This window comes from Syzygium oleosum, unplaced genomic scaffold (assembly GCF_021117445.2).
Source record: "Syzygium oleosum isolate NSW1041296 unplaced genomic scaffold, Sole_v2.1 Sole_v2.05, whole genome shotgun sequence".
NCBI classification, from domain to species: domain Eukaryota; kingdom Viridiplantae; phylum Streptophyta; class Magnoliopsida; order Myrtales; family Myrtaceae; genus Syzygium; species Syzygium oleosum.
The window spans coordinates 2,596,489-2,610,722 of NW_026607489.1; the positions used below are offsets into that span (position 1 = coordinate 2,596,489).

Genomic DNA, 14,234 nt, shown 5'->3' on the forward strand with positions numbered 1-14,234 from the left:
ACCAGGAGAAAAACAGAATGCCACTGGTTGACCATACGAAGCTCTATCTGCAGGGGGACACAAAAAACGTCCACACCAACCCCCATTCCCTTTGCGGAGATGGACTTCAATGGCTCCACAATCATTACCTTTCCCTCTTTTTCTTCTTTAAGTGGATGAGTGCCAAAACGAAAGGCCAATGGACTCAGTCGGACCACCAAATTCCAATGCAACCCATTCCCTTAGCGTCAGTTCATTCTTCCACGAAATGACTGCAAAATGAGAAAGTGGAATGGGTCTGACGTAAGTGGCTGATGAGAAAAGAATTTTCAGGAGCCAAAAGCCGTAATCTAGAAGCATGTTGTGTGAATTAACTCATTTAAAATCTTGGACAAAACGTCTTATCCATATTCTTGATTCGATCTTTTTTTCTCTAGCCAACCAAGTCGAGAAAATTTAGCTTTTGACCATTGTTGCCAGAAATTGGGTATATAAACCCCCATTGATGAACCTTGGAACTCACTTCAACTGCTAAAACAATTTAAACTTCATTGTTTTTCAGTTAACTAGAGAGATCTTCTGAGAATATATATTAGTGAAATGGCAGGATTGAGGTACGCAGGAATTGTTTTGCTAGTGATAGCCACAACCATGGCGATCACCGAGGCCAGGACCATTGTTGTTGGTGGATCTGAGAACTGGCGTTTCGGCTACAACTACACGGACTGGACTCTTAAGAACAGTCCCTTCTACATCAACGACAAACTTGGTGAGTGTAACCAAGTAACTTTTAGTTTTAGCCTAGGAAGTTTTACTTCCTCTGATTATGCTGAATTTGCATAATTGAGAAAGTTTCACCTACAATTGGTCATCAATCAGGAAAAGACGGTGACAAGTAGTGACTAATGGTTCCAACATATGCGAATTATCTAGTTCGAAAGCCACATCAATTTTCTTCTTCTAGATGATATAGGATATTTGAATTTTCAATTAGCATAAAATATGATAAATATACATGTAACCACCTCATTCACAAAGTGATTGTGAGGGTGACCCTCAAGGTTACTATGAGTGAGAGATGATATAATGGACATAGGATCTAGGAGGGAAGGTGACATTTGTTTTTTAAAATGCAATTGATTGACTTACGATACACACGTCGAGTGATGCAGCTCGCGGACTAAATCAAGAACCCTTTCAAGTTTCCTTTCTTCAAGAATCGACGCCAATATCATTATGAACCATCAAACTGAATTACCTATGCTTAACTGTTTTTATTTGCTTGGATAGTGTTCAAGTTTGATGCACCCCACAACGTGTACTTGCTGCCCAACCTGTATAGCTACATCAAGTGTGACTTCAGGGGTGCGACGCTTCTTGCGAGTGCGCCAAAAGGGGATGGAAAAGGGTTCGAGGTCGTGCTGAACCAATGGAGGCTCTACTACTTTGCTTCCTCAAACGACAAGGACTGCTCTGATGGCTTGATGAAGTTCTTCGCCATGCCGCTTCCACGTTGGCAGTGATCGGGACTAAGAATCATGCTGGTTCCGTTTGCTAGGGATATTTGATTATGTTTATGCAATTATAGAATTTGAATAAAGAGCGACTGATCCTGGAAAGGTCGTGGTTGAAATAAACATGTGGTGAGGGAATTTTATCGTTTCTTCTATTATTCATGTATTACCCGCAGTTTGCCGATAATGAAATTTTACTGTGACTAAATTGTGTTATCTTTTCATTTATTCTATTTTTAATGAGCACAACGTCCAGTTATAAAATAATAATTGCGATAGCAATTTAAGTCATATCATTGATCGAAATAATTAAATTGAAGTGGATGACTTTTTCGGATTTTTCTTCATAATTTTATAGATTTTTAATGCAGCAAACCTAAATACAACATAACAAAAACAATATTTTACCTTAAGGATCTCATGGTCTGTGCGCAGAGTTGACGTCGCAACACCCTCTCTCCTTCCGATCCGGTGTGATGGAAAATCAGGAACAGTTATGCTGCTCTCTGTGTCTAGACCTGACCGTCAGCTGCTGCTTGTGCCGATTCTTCTCGTGCGACCTCAACCTCGATTACAGATGTGCTTCCTTGCGTCCGATCTTAGTCCTTCCACATCCTGACAACCGCCTTCTTCTTCTCTTCGGGGATAACCCTTCCCGCCATAATCGTAAATGCAATTTCTGTGGCTTTCAATCCGAAAGGATTCCTGTTTTTGTTTGCCTAGTTCCTGGAGGGACAAGTAAAAAAAAAAACCCTAAACCTATTGCATTGGTACAATTCAGTCTAAACTTTTCAATTGGACCAATTTAATTTTAAACTTTTTCACATTGGTACCAATTCAATCCATTCAGCCAATTTAGGTAGGAAATCGTTCACGTGGAAGTCGGCGGTCCTACGTGGCACCGCCAGCACTGACATTGACAAATTTTATAATTTTATAATTATTTTTTCAGATTTTTTTAATGTTTTTTTTCTTTTTTTCTCTTTTTTTTTTTCCTTTCCTAGAAGTGGTTGACCAGTGAAGTTGCCGGTCGACCATCGCCGGCCATAAGCGTGGGCCGGCGACCCTCGCCTAATCTGGGCGAGGGCCCTCGCGCCCTCGCCTGCCACGGGCAAGGGCCGCCGTGCCCTCATTAGCCAAGGGTGAGGGCATTGGCCCTCGCTCAGATCTAGGTGAGTGACTAGCTGAGGGCATTGCGGCCCTTACTCGTAGACGAGGGTTTCGGCCCTCGCCTGGATTTGGGCAAGGGCCGGACGCCTTCGCCTGTGGTCGGCGAGGGTGCGGCGGCCCTTGCCTGGATCTGGGCGAGGGCGTGTGGCTACCGCGCCCTCACCAGTCATCGGCCCTTGCCCAGACTAGCCTGTGGCTGGTGATGGTTGGCCGGCAACCTCGCCGGCCCACTAGTTCTGGGAAAAGAAAAAAAAGAGAAAAACAGAAACAACATTAAAAAAATCTAAAAAATTATTAAAATATTATAAATTTTATCCACATCAGCGCTGGCAGTGCTACGTAGGACTACTGGCGTCCACGTCAGTGAGTTTCGGCCCAAATTGGCCAGATGGATTGAATTGGTACAAATATGAAATGGTTTAGGACAAATTGGTCCAATTAAAAGGTTTATGACTGAATTGGTACCAATGCAATAGGTTTAGGACTTTTTTGGTACTTTTCCTAATTCTCGGATGCGGTCCATATTCACTGTGGCGCTCCCACGTATACCATACCTAAAACTGTTTGGTCTGATAACATTCACCATCATCAACTTCCCTTTACCAAGAAGTGTCCGGCTTGACTGAAGACTTTGGGTGCGTTTGGTTCGGCTTGACAAGGGTGCACATGAGGACTCTTGATTATTTAATTTTAAAAGAATCGAATGGTTAATGATTCATTTAATTTTTTAAAGGGGGCATTTGATTGCACCAAAAAATGATTAATTTTGGTTATTATCGACATGCAGTAGACTTAGTTGATGAGAGTAAAATTTGGTCATTTATGAACAGAATTATCGACGGCTTGAAGAATCAAAATCTTGAAGGAATCGACAAAAAAAGTGGAGTCAGCAATAACCGTCAAGGAAGTAACCGTCAAAGTAGTGGAATAAAGAAATCAAAGGATTAACCATTAACATAGTGGAATAAAACAACCATCAAGATAGTGAAGTCGAAGAAACCTATCAAGGTAGTGAAGACAATGAAACCGTTGATGTAACTGTTTGTAACCTCCGTTGATAACCATCAATTATAGGCGTTGAATAACCACATTATACTCTTCAGAGATCCCCCTCCCCCCACAAATCAAACACTATCTTTCGATTATCTCTACTTTCCTACACTGTACTTTTATCTTTCAGACTAGCATGGACGATTAAATTTTCGTGTGTTTCTTAGCTATATTTCCCAGATCCGCGTTATTGATTAAATTCTGGTGTAACATCTTTGCGTTCTTAAGCTTTGCCATCAATTAAATTCCTGCAGAGTTTGTTTACGTTAGGTCCCATTGTAGAGTCTATATTTTCAAATCTCGTCGTCAATTAAATTCTGGCACAATTTGTTTGTACACTTCTATTAGTTCTATCAGAAGTGAAGTTGTTGATTTCCTTATTTACCTATGATATAAATTGTCCGGAGTCACTACAAAACTCGTCTCCTTCGATTAAAAACTAAAGAACTATTTTCGGTGACGGGTATTTCGTCGCAGGAGAAATTTTGGTGAAACAGTTAGATAATGTTGTATGAATTAACTTCGCAATTCTCCAATATGTTTCTTGGAAAGCATGAGAGGAAAAAGCAACTCGTCAATCTAAATATAGCGTAGGCCCCTGAAAGATGAGGTAAAGTTGCCAAAATTTATCTTTCATCTCCAAATTTACCCTAAAAAAATGTGAAACAACTGGCATTCAGTCTGTGCCATTTCCTGTTATTGACACTTAAATTTTGGCTATCATATTTAATTCTTTATCTCACAAAAATTAGGGATTGGTCTGACCCCTTAACAAAAATATTTGACATAATGCATTTTAGTATCAATAGCATTACCCATTTGCATCAAGCATCTTTCAGGAAGCCTAAGGTGAGCTCAATAAATGACGTGATAAAGGATTGGTGATTGTATAGGGAGAGGCGAGCTTGAAATGAGATATTCACATCTCCACTGATCGTATGCACGTCGGACAATAATTCCACATGTCCGGCTACTTCGTGTCTATTTCGATTCGGATAAGGACTTCGGATTCAAGAGAACATGTGACTTGGTGAGTGTAGGTTCGGCGGTGAAAGTATTTGGTGAAGAAGTGGAGGGGAACATTCAAAAGTAGAGATAAGAGTGGGATGAATTTAAACAAAAGATACGTTTTTTGGTCTCATCTACAAGAAGCATTGATAATGCTGATTTGAGGGCACGAGAATGCTTGCCCCTCTTCTTGGACACCACTTTTCACGCCATGCAGAGAGAGCTGTCAATTGGGTACACTCGCTCTCGCATGATAGAGTTTATCTCTGCGGGTTGTTATGAAAATATTGATGTCTTTCGTTCTTGAATGACCACGTTATCTATTGGCTCTGAATCTTGGTCGTCAATCCGATCCCCGCGTAAGAGATATTAACCAAAACGGGTCAAACTTTTGAGGATAATTTCCAAATGGAAAAATGACATAAACAGTCCCTCAACTTTGACTCAATGTGCAATTTGATCCCTGAACTTTTAATTTATTCAATGTAATCTCTGAACTTTGACCCAATGTTCAATGTGATCCCTGAACTTTCAATTTGTTCAATGTGGTCCCTGAACTTTTGGTACATGTTTAATATAGTTCATGAACTTTATAAAGATGTTCAATGTACTCCTTCCATCAATTCAAGTTCAAGGACTATATTGTACATTTTCATATAGTTTAGGGACTATATTGAACAAATTGAAAGTTTAGGGACCACATTAAACACTGGGTTAAAGTTCAGGGACTACATTAAATAAATTAAAAGTTTAGGGACAAAATTGCACATTGAACCAAAGTTCAGGGACTGTTTGTGTCATTATCCCTTTCCAAATCCATTCGAACTCTAATCAGTCTATCATTGATCCTGATTTTAAGGGATATGTGCACTAGAAGTCCTAAAACTTATCACAAACGTGCAATTGAGTCCTAAAACTTTCAAAAAGTGCAAACAAGTCATAAAACTTGTCACGAAAGTGCACTTGAGTCCTAAAACTTTCAAAAAGTGCAAATAAGTCCTAAAACTTGTCACGAAAGTGCAAATAAGTCCTAAAACTTGTCACAAAAGTGCAAACAAGTCCTAAAACTTTCAAAAAGTACAATCAATGGAAGGACTTGATTGAACCAATTTGACAAGTTTTAGGACTTGTTTGCACTTTCGTGATAAGTTTTAGGACTTGTTTGCACTTTTTTAAAGTTTTAGGACTCGAGTGCACTTTCGTGACAAGTTTTAGGACTTGTTTGCACTTTTTGAAAGTTTTAGGACTCAACTGCACTTTCGTGACAAGTTTTAGGACTTTGAATACACTTATCCCTGATTTTAACTAGACTTATGAAGGCTACAAATACCTCCTTCGCCGATCATCACATGGGGGGATTTGAGAGTTCCACATACGCAATACAGAGAGAGGGTTAAAAAAAAAACAATAGAGAGATTTCCTCTCCTCCTGTAGTTCGTTGCATGTGGCCATCAAGCTCCACGATTGCCACTATGCGTGTGTTACTACCGCTTCCCACGTGGTGACGAGCAGCACGTCACTCTTGGAGCCCCTTCGGCGAAGTCCAATATGATCCGAGCCTCAATGACGAAGCCTTATATTCATGGAGACGAGCCGAACCCATTGACACCAGCGATTTTCCTCCGAGGCGCCTGTTGTTTCCCGACGAGTTCCCGCGACGATCGGCATTGCTTGCTGGCCGCTGCTTTCTGCTCTGCTGAGCCGCTGCCCCTGACGACAGAGTTGCTGCTGTTCATCAACGTCGCCCCCTGAAGCCACTGCCATTCTTCTTCTGCCCATGAGCTGGGAAGTAGCGAATTCCAGACAACTCTGCTGTGGTCCTCCGATCCACACCCTTGGGGCGCCACCGCCAAGCCGAGTCGTGACGATTTTAGTTTCGCAGGAAGTCCAACCCAACTTAGAGTAATTCGGTGGTCAAAGAAATAGGCATCCAACCGAGAGAGGTGAAAGAGAAAACCGTGAGCCAAGGCGGTGGGTTGCATGGTCAAAGTAAAAGAGAGCTTGATCAGTGAATAGAGAATCGCAAGGTGCTGTCCAGCGAGTTGCCGCTTTGTTACCTCACCGCGACGTCGACGAGCCAATCGTGACCCACCGCGAGCTCGATACCAAGCCTTGCCACCGCCAATCCAAGTCATCCGTTGAGATCGAATTTGAAAGCCAATCTACAAATTAGGTAGCGATTCTATCTATATTAATTATTTCATTATCCGAATTAATGGATATCGTTATCTAATTGAGTCATCAAGTGTTGATGCATTTCTCCAAGATTTTCAGGTATTAGGAAGCTTCCCTAATTCGACAACGTGCACATAGTCGACGGTCCGATCTTATGCCCAAGATACGACTCCCGACCGTACGGAAAATCGGCTAATCCGATCCCCTGCCCGGGATACGATTCGCCGGTTTTATTAGTTACCAAATTTGAATAGATTGTGCGGGTTTTCAAATATTTTGATGCGATCTGATTGCTATGGATGATGTCTGATGTTGGTTTGATTGCATAGTAATAGATAGTATTAGGATAATATTTTTCCTAAACTTGAAAATACAAAAAAGATTTAAAGTGGCAGTTTAGGATTAAGTTGGATTTTAAAATTTTCCTTATAGGATAAAGCAATCCTGGATAGGTTTCTAGTTTAAACTCTCTTGATAGATAGAACAGGATAATTCTAGCATCTAGGATATTATCCATAGTTAAGATAAGATTTAAATTTAAATTGGGATTAAGATATATTAACTCCTAGTTTGAATTAAATAATATCTAACTATAGATAATTTATCCTCATCAATTTTAATTTCGAATATTTAATTAATAAATGAAAATACCCAAAATACCCCTTGCATGTCATTTAGTTAATTATATATCTCAAGTTAACTTAATTAGATCGCATGCCATGTTAGAATAGGTCATGTAGACTATATTTAAAATTAGGTTCGCATATCATGCATTGCATATAGCCTAGTTGTAATTAAAAATCAAGAAAACCAAATAAAAGATTTGTTTAGAAATCATGGTTAAGATAGGTTTAGTCTTTATTTCATCAATTTCTATCTAGATGTTTGAATTATTACTTTGATGCCATTAATTTAAATGCTTTGGTTTATTGAGTGTTTTTTTCATGATTGCGCACATGCAAGATCATTTCACATGTTTGTAAATAGGTTTAAAATCAATCCAAGCTGCTTGACAAACATTTTTCCTGAAATAAAAGAGAAAAGTATTGAAAGGGCGTTAGATGTTAGTGTAAACAAGTTCCCGTACCCATAATCTCTGGTTCGTAGGAATAAAGTGAGTTTCTAATTGACCCATAAAAAATAGATTAGTGATGACTCCTAATTGAAATCATTTGCATGTTAAGAATTAGAACTTAAGTTGCGAATTGGTAGGGTCTTGGGAGAGTCCGAGCTAAGTTTAGGTTTAGTAATCTATTAGCTAAACCCCTAGATGGTGTACCCTCGAGTAGGTCGCGACAGCTAATGGATTATTAAGCCTAGACTTAACTCAGGCTCTCATAAACCCATACTAATTTGCAACTTAGGTTCAAGTTATTTAACATGTAAATCAATTTTATTTGGGAGTCGCCACTAATATATTTTTGGTGGGTCGATTAGAAACCCAAGTAAAGTGTCGGGAGAATTACTTTACTCCTACGAACCAGAGATTATGGATTTGGCGACTTGGTTACGCTAGATTACTCTAATGCCCTTTCGGAACTTTTCTCTTTTATAAAAAAAAATGTTTGCAAGTAGCTTGAATTGATTTTAACACCTATTTCCAAACATGTGAGGTGTTCATACATGTGCACAGATGTTAAATAAACACTTAATAAACCAAAGCATTTAAATAAATTACACCAAAACAATAATTCAGACACCCAAATAGAAATTGATGAAATAAAGACTAAACCTATCTTAACCATGGTTTCTAAACAAATATTTATTTGGTTTTCTTGATTTTTAGTAAAACTAGGCTATATGCAATGCATGATATGCGAACCTAATTCTAAATTATAATCTACATGACCTATTCTAACATGATAGGCGATCTAATTAAGTTAGCTTAAGATATGTAATAAACTAAATGACATGCAAGGGATTTTTTTATTATATTTTTTCTTTGGCCCCGTTTGGTTCGGCATCTGGGGAATGCCATTGGGGGAATGCAAATACCTTTGGACTAAAGGACTTTGGGAAAATGCAAGACTGTTTGGTAAAATATAACTGAAAAGTGCTTTGGGGAAATGCTAGACTGTTTGGTAAACATAAATTTAGAAAGCTCTTTGGTGTGACCAAATTAAATTTTTAATTTTAATATTTTTAAAATTGAAAAAAAGAAACAATGACCGTAACTTTGAGTTGGGCTTGACATTTTTCAGTCTTTTTATGTGCCTAATATCTATTTCAAAGATGTTATCTACTTTCTTCTTTCTATATATATTGCATTAAAATGATATCTTTAGTTTACATAGCTAGTGTGAATGTTATGTCGCACTTTTTCTGTAACTCAAAGGGGCTTTGGAAGCAAAGAACATGTCTGCAAATGATTTTCTTGGCATGCGCTACTGGTATCCCTTCACCAAGGAGGTAGTTTAGCAGGTTGTTGCCAATTCTTAAGAGGATGATATCTAACATTCTTGAGAGGTTGTCATTTCACAATAATAAATATGATCACATATGTCCGCAAAAAAGAAGCATGCTATCCTTAATATTACAAACCTCCTCAACGACTTTGTAAGCTCATGGCTATTTCATCACGTAAACGTGTCATGTCGGAAAATGCATTATTATTTGAAGCACTAACCCCCTCACTTGAATCATCATTGTCAACTGAATATCCATAATCGGGATCCAATTCTGCTTGTTCAAAATCCATATCAGTCACGGCATTTCTTCGTATATAATTGTGCAAAGTCATTGTCGCCACGACAATTTGCATTTGCTTTTCATATGGATAACTAGGCATACGAGTTAGAATTCCCCACTTCTGTTTTAATACTCCAAAGGCTCGCTCAATTGTTGAGCGTAGTGAGGAATGGGCACGATTGAATACTTCTCGATAACCAGTAGGCGAAGAACCTTCTCGAAATTCTGGTAAATGATATCTAACTTCTTTATATGGCCCCAAATAACCCATATGATTTGGATATCCAGCATCTACCAAGTAATATTTACCTACACCAATATATTGTAAATCTAATCAACATATGCCACATAGATATATGGATGTAACTAAACCATTAAATAACGAACCTGGAGGAGGATGGGGAAAATGTGTATCAGGTCTTCCAATGGCTTCATAGAAGATACGTGTATCATGAGCTTGTCCCTCCCAACCGGCCTAAACATAGACAAATTCCATATTAAAATTACATATGGCTATCACATTTTGAGTTGTCGTTCCTTTTCGACCAATAAAACGAATTTGATCGTACGTAGGTACCATCGCTGGGATATGTGTACCATCAATAGCTCCAATGCAATCCTTAAAATATGGAAAAAAATCGTCGATCTTTCTTGATTTTCTCGGGAACTTCCCTATATTCTCGATCGGTTGGCTGGATCAAATCTTTTCCCATATCACATACTTTATCTAAAACTAAGCTAAAGTGCCTACTTATGGTTTCCCCGGAGCGCTGAAAGCGCTATATTCTCGATCGGTTGGCTGGATCAAATCTTTTCCCATATCACATACTTTATCTAAAACTAAGCTAAAGTGCCTACTTATGGTTTCCCCGGAGCGCTGAAAGCGCTCTTGTGCTAACCTATTGCCTATACCGTGTCCCAAAATATGAAGAAACATACCAACCATTTTTGCAACATCAGTATTTCTAGACCCTTCAAGACCATAGCATGCTACTAAGTCACGGGTTAAATTATTAAATACAACCTTATGCATTCTAAACATATTATAGCACCTTATAGGATTCGCATCTTCGTCCATCAACTCTTTTAACCATGCATAACCTGTATAAGTTGAGGTCATGCAAAGTTGTCTGCAAAGGTATGTTGCTTGATAAAAAATTGCAACTCCTGTGATTGACACAAGATCCCAATAGTCATTTTCCTCTTGTTCACGATTTTCCCTTGCATGTGAATCATCCATAACTGTTTCAAATAACAAAATATAAAGGTTGTAAGAGAAATAATGAATAAGCTTGATCATCAAACAATGTAATAACCATCATATATATGCAAACTTAATCACATAAAGAGAACACCAACTGGAAACAATTCTTACATTAAAACATTAATAGAAATTGGGTTCACAGGAATGCAAATAAAGATCCATCAACAGAAACAAAGCAACATCACTCTCTTCAAACAGGAATAAAAGTAGCATGACTCCCTTCAAACATGAAAACAATAAGATGCTAACAACCTATCTATGAAGACGTGACTCTTTTCCAAACTCATACTTGAGATACTTGACTTTTTTTGCATCATCCTTTAAGCTCATAAAAACCTGTCTATTGTCTATCTTTTCCTTCAAATGAGAGATTGCAAAATAGTACAACATTTCGTCTTCCACAATCTCAGGTATGGTATCCAATATATCTATGAGGTCCTTGTAAGGACCGACTACATTGGTGGTTGCTTGAGATGTCGCAGTGGCATTGCTCCTACTTTCAACAGCTGCAACTAGCCTGTTAATTTGCGTCCCAAGCTCTTCTCTTGTGCTCAATTTCTTATCTTTTTTTCCTCGAGCTTGCCTTGTTGAAGTTTGAGCGGCTCTTTTCCGGCTTTGAGCTCCAATTGGTTCACCAATGGTTGCATCTACATGACCCTCCAAATTTTCATCAGTAGATCCTGCAACATCATCGATGCCAGGTTGTGTGACCTCAACATCATTATTAATACATAAGCCTTGCCCAGGATTCCACGTGACTCCTCCAGTAGCAACTGTATCTCTAAACATCATGTCTAACTTCTCTCCAAGATCAGGATGTATGCCTTTCATCCTAAAAGCCTTAAACTTTGGATTGACCTGTTATCATAAAGCATTTGTGTAAGTTGTATCCTTGAAGATGATCCAGCACAAAAGTTAAAAACAGAAGTGATGAAAACCTGAATTTTACTCTCCCACCATTCGTCACTCGCATCAATGGTTTTCTTCCTTGAATCCCAACCTAGTCCTGTTTCATTATAAAGCAATGACCTCCATCTTTTCCATTCTTCCTTGAGATTATCCCACTTACTCTTCATTTTATTCTTATCATACTTTTTTCCTGTTAGCTCCTCAAACTTGCTAATTATGACTGCCCATCCATCTCTTTTGTTGCTTGCAGGACGATTGCCTTTTTCAATTTGTTCAATGCACAACTTACAAAAGGTTTCTACATCTTCCGAGCTCCAAAATGCCTTTTCCTTCGATGAACTTGCCATCTACTAGTATAGTAACATGAACAAATTTGGGAAGCAAAAACAAACAAGATTAACCATGAACAAATTCGAATGAAGACATGCATTTCTTAACACACAGATAACCAATCAACTCACATATGTTCATTACATAACCAATTGAACATAATTAGTGAATAACATAACCAATTGAACAAAAAAAAGGCAACATACTGTGTTATTCATACTCAAAGGATTACTCCCGCTATGAATCCAACTGTAATGAATGCAACTGTAAATCACAAAAAAAAAAAACAATCATACTTTTCGACAAATTTACACGTATTGAATTTGCTCTATTATGAGTACAACCCAACATGTTGTGTTATGAGAGTCGAGTCATTATGAACTTTGATAATAAAAACCTGGATCAATTAGCAAAAGAAATAGAAGACAAAATCTGGGTGGTACAACATAACTGCCCTAATCTAGGAAATGCGAGAAACAAGCCACTATACATCCACTAGATATACCCCCAAGTGCATGCTCTAAGTAAGGCCCATGCTCTGTTCAGAGAGCCGAGTCATCATGGAGATTGAAAACAAAAACCTAGATCAATTCACAAAAAGCAAAAAAGAACAGAGGAAAAAATTTGGGTGGCAACAAGTTCGCAATTAGAATAGAGGAATTCTGCAACTTCTTCCAAATAGAACAACAATGGATTACGGAACGGTCAAATCTTACAACCAGATCCTAAAAGAAAAAAAATGAAAGAAAGCTAGAACAATTTTTGGACTTGGGTTGCGTGTTCAGCCAAAGGTTTTAGAGCTAGGAAGACAAAATGATATTAGACCTGATAGGATTGTCAGATAAAAACACGAAATGGCAGAATGTAAGAAGCCTATGTCTATGTTCGTAGTCTTCATCTCATCCCTCGAATCATAATTGGGCATTCTTGAAGGATAAGGCCACCTTGGTGAGTAATCTTGCCCAGCCCCTTTTACCACGAAGGAAGGACCACCATTCGCTAAAAAGCGAGTCGGAGGTGGCTTCTTCGACCTTCGAGAGGAATGTCAAAGGGAAGTTGTTCTTGGTCCACCAAGAACCGACTGATGAAAAGGACTATACAAGCACCAAAATGCCGCAACAAGTTACCTCTTAAGCAAAACAAAGGAACAACAAAATGCAAAAATTTCTGTAAAACATATGGAGCCCAGAGCCCAATTGTTCCCCACTTAAGAACAGAGGAAAAAATTTCCGTAATCCATTGCCTCAAATTACCTCTTACGCACAACAAAACGGAAAACCCTAAAAACATATTTAAGACTATACAAGCACAAAAATCACGAAATGCACAAATTCCATGGTGATTTCACCATGGAAGAAAGGATAAAACCTCAAGGATGGCCACAAAATGCGCAGATCTAATCAATCAAAAGCACATCCACCGGGGAGAGAGAGAGACGAACCTGTAGTTGTGCGAGGGAACGAGCGAAGCGAACCACCGAAGCGAACGAGCGAGCGATCCGTCTGAAGGAGAGCGAAGCAACCAAAGCGAGCGATCCGTCCGAAGGAAAGTGAAGCAACCAAAGCGAGCGAGAGAGGCGAGCAGTTCCGCGCAAGAGTGAGTCAACAATTGAGAGTGACAAAAGGCAAATGGGAGAGCGAAGAAGCAGAATGCTAGAGACTGCTGGGTTTTGTTTTTTAAAATGGGCAAAATTGGACTTTCAACAAAATTTTGAGGGCAAAATAGGCAACTGACAAAAATTCATTAAATGGTGGAAGTTGCATCCCGAAAATGCTGAAAAGCCCAAAGCACCTCCCCACCTGCTTTGGGCTTTCAGCATCCCAAATGCTAGCTTTGGGCTTTCGGTATCTTAAAAGCAATTGCCAAACGGTTCAGCATTTTGGGAAGGGGCTTTCGAGGCCGAAAGCCCCTTCCCAAAGCTGAACCAAACGGGGCCTTTATCAATTAAAAATTCGAAATTAAAAATTAATGAGGATTAATTATCTATAATTGGATATTATTTAACTTAAACTAGGTATTAACCTATCTTAATGACAATTTAAATCAAAATCTTATCTTAACTATGGATAATATCCTAGGATGCAAATTCTAACTAGAATTATCCTATTCTATCTATTAGGAAAATTTAAACAAGAATCATATCCATA

At 38.7% G+C, this 14,234-nt stretch overlaps 2 protein-coding genes across 5 annotated transcripts; one reads left to right on the forward strand and one right to left on the reverse strand.

Moving 5' to 3' along the window:
- Positions 1–430: 430 nt before the first annotated feature.
- LOC115680802 (uncharacterized) lies at positions 431–1,685 on the forward strand. The gene is made up of 2 exons (XM_030604637.2): positions 431–748; positions 1,270–1,685. The coding sequence occupies exons 1-2, from the start codon at positions 580–582 to the stop codon at positions 1,500–1,502; spliced, it is 402 nt and encodes a 133-aa protein (XP_030460497.1). The 5' UTR covers positions 431–579; the 3' UTR covers positions 1,503–1,685.
- An 8,815-nt stretch (positions 1,686–10,500) lies between these two features.
- On the reverse strand, positions 10,501–14,017 carry LOC115680799 (L10-interacting MYB domain-containing protein-like). 4 transcript variants are annotated; one of them, XM_056311251.1, is made up of 3 exons: positions 13,529–13,928; positions 11,787–12,104; positions 10,781–11,706 (listed from the first exon to the last, which is right to left on the reverse strand). In XM_056311251.1, exons 2-3 carry the CDS (start codon positions 12,102–12,104, stop codon positions 11,101–11,103), a joined length of 924 nt encoding a protein of 307 aa, XP_056167226.1. In that variant the 5' UTR covers positions 13,529–13,928; the 3' UTR covers positions 10,781–11,100. The 4 variants fall into 4 exon arrangements, 2 of the variants coding, with proteins under 2 accessions (XP_056167226.1, XP_056167227.1); XM_056311252.1 differs by having other exon boundaries at positions 11,787–12,107; XR_008816542.1 differs by lacking the exon at positions 11,787–12,104 and having other exon boundaries at positions 10,501–10,826; positions 13,529–14,017.
- Between the last annotated feature and the right edge of the window lie 217 nt (positions 14,018–14,234).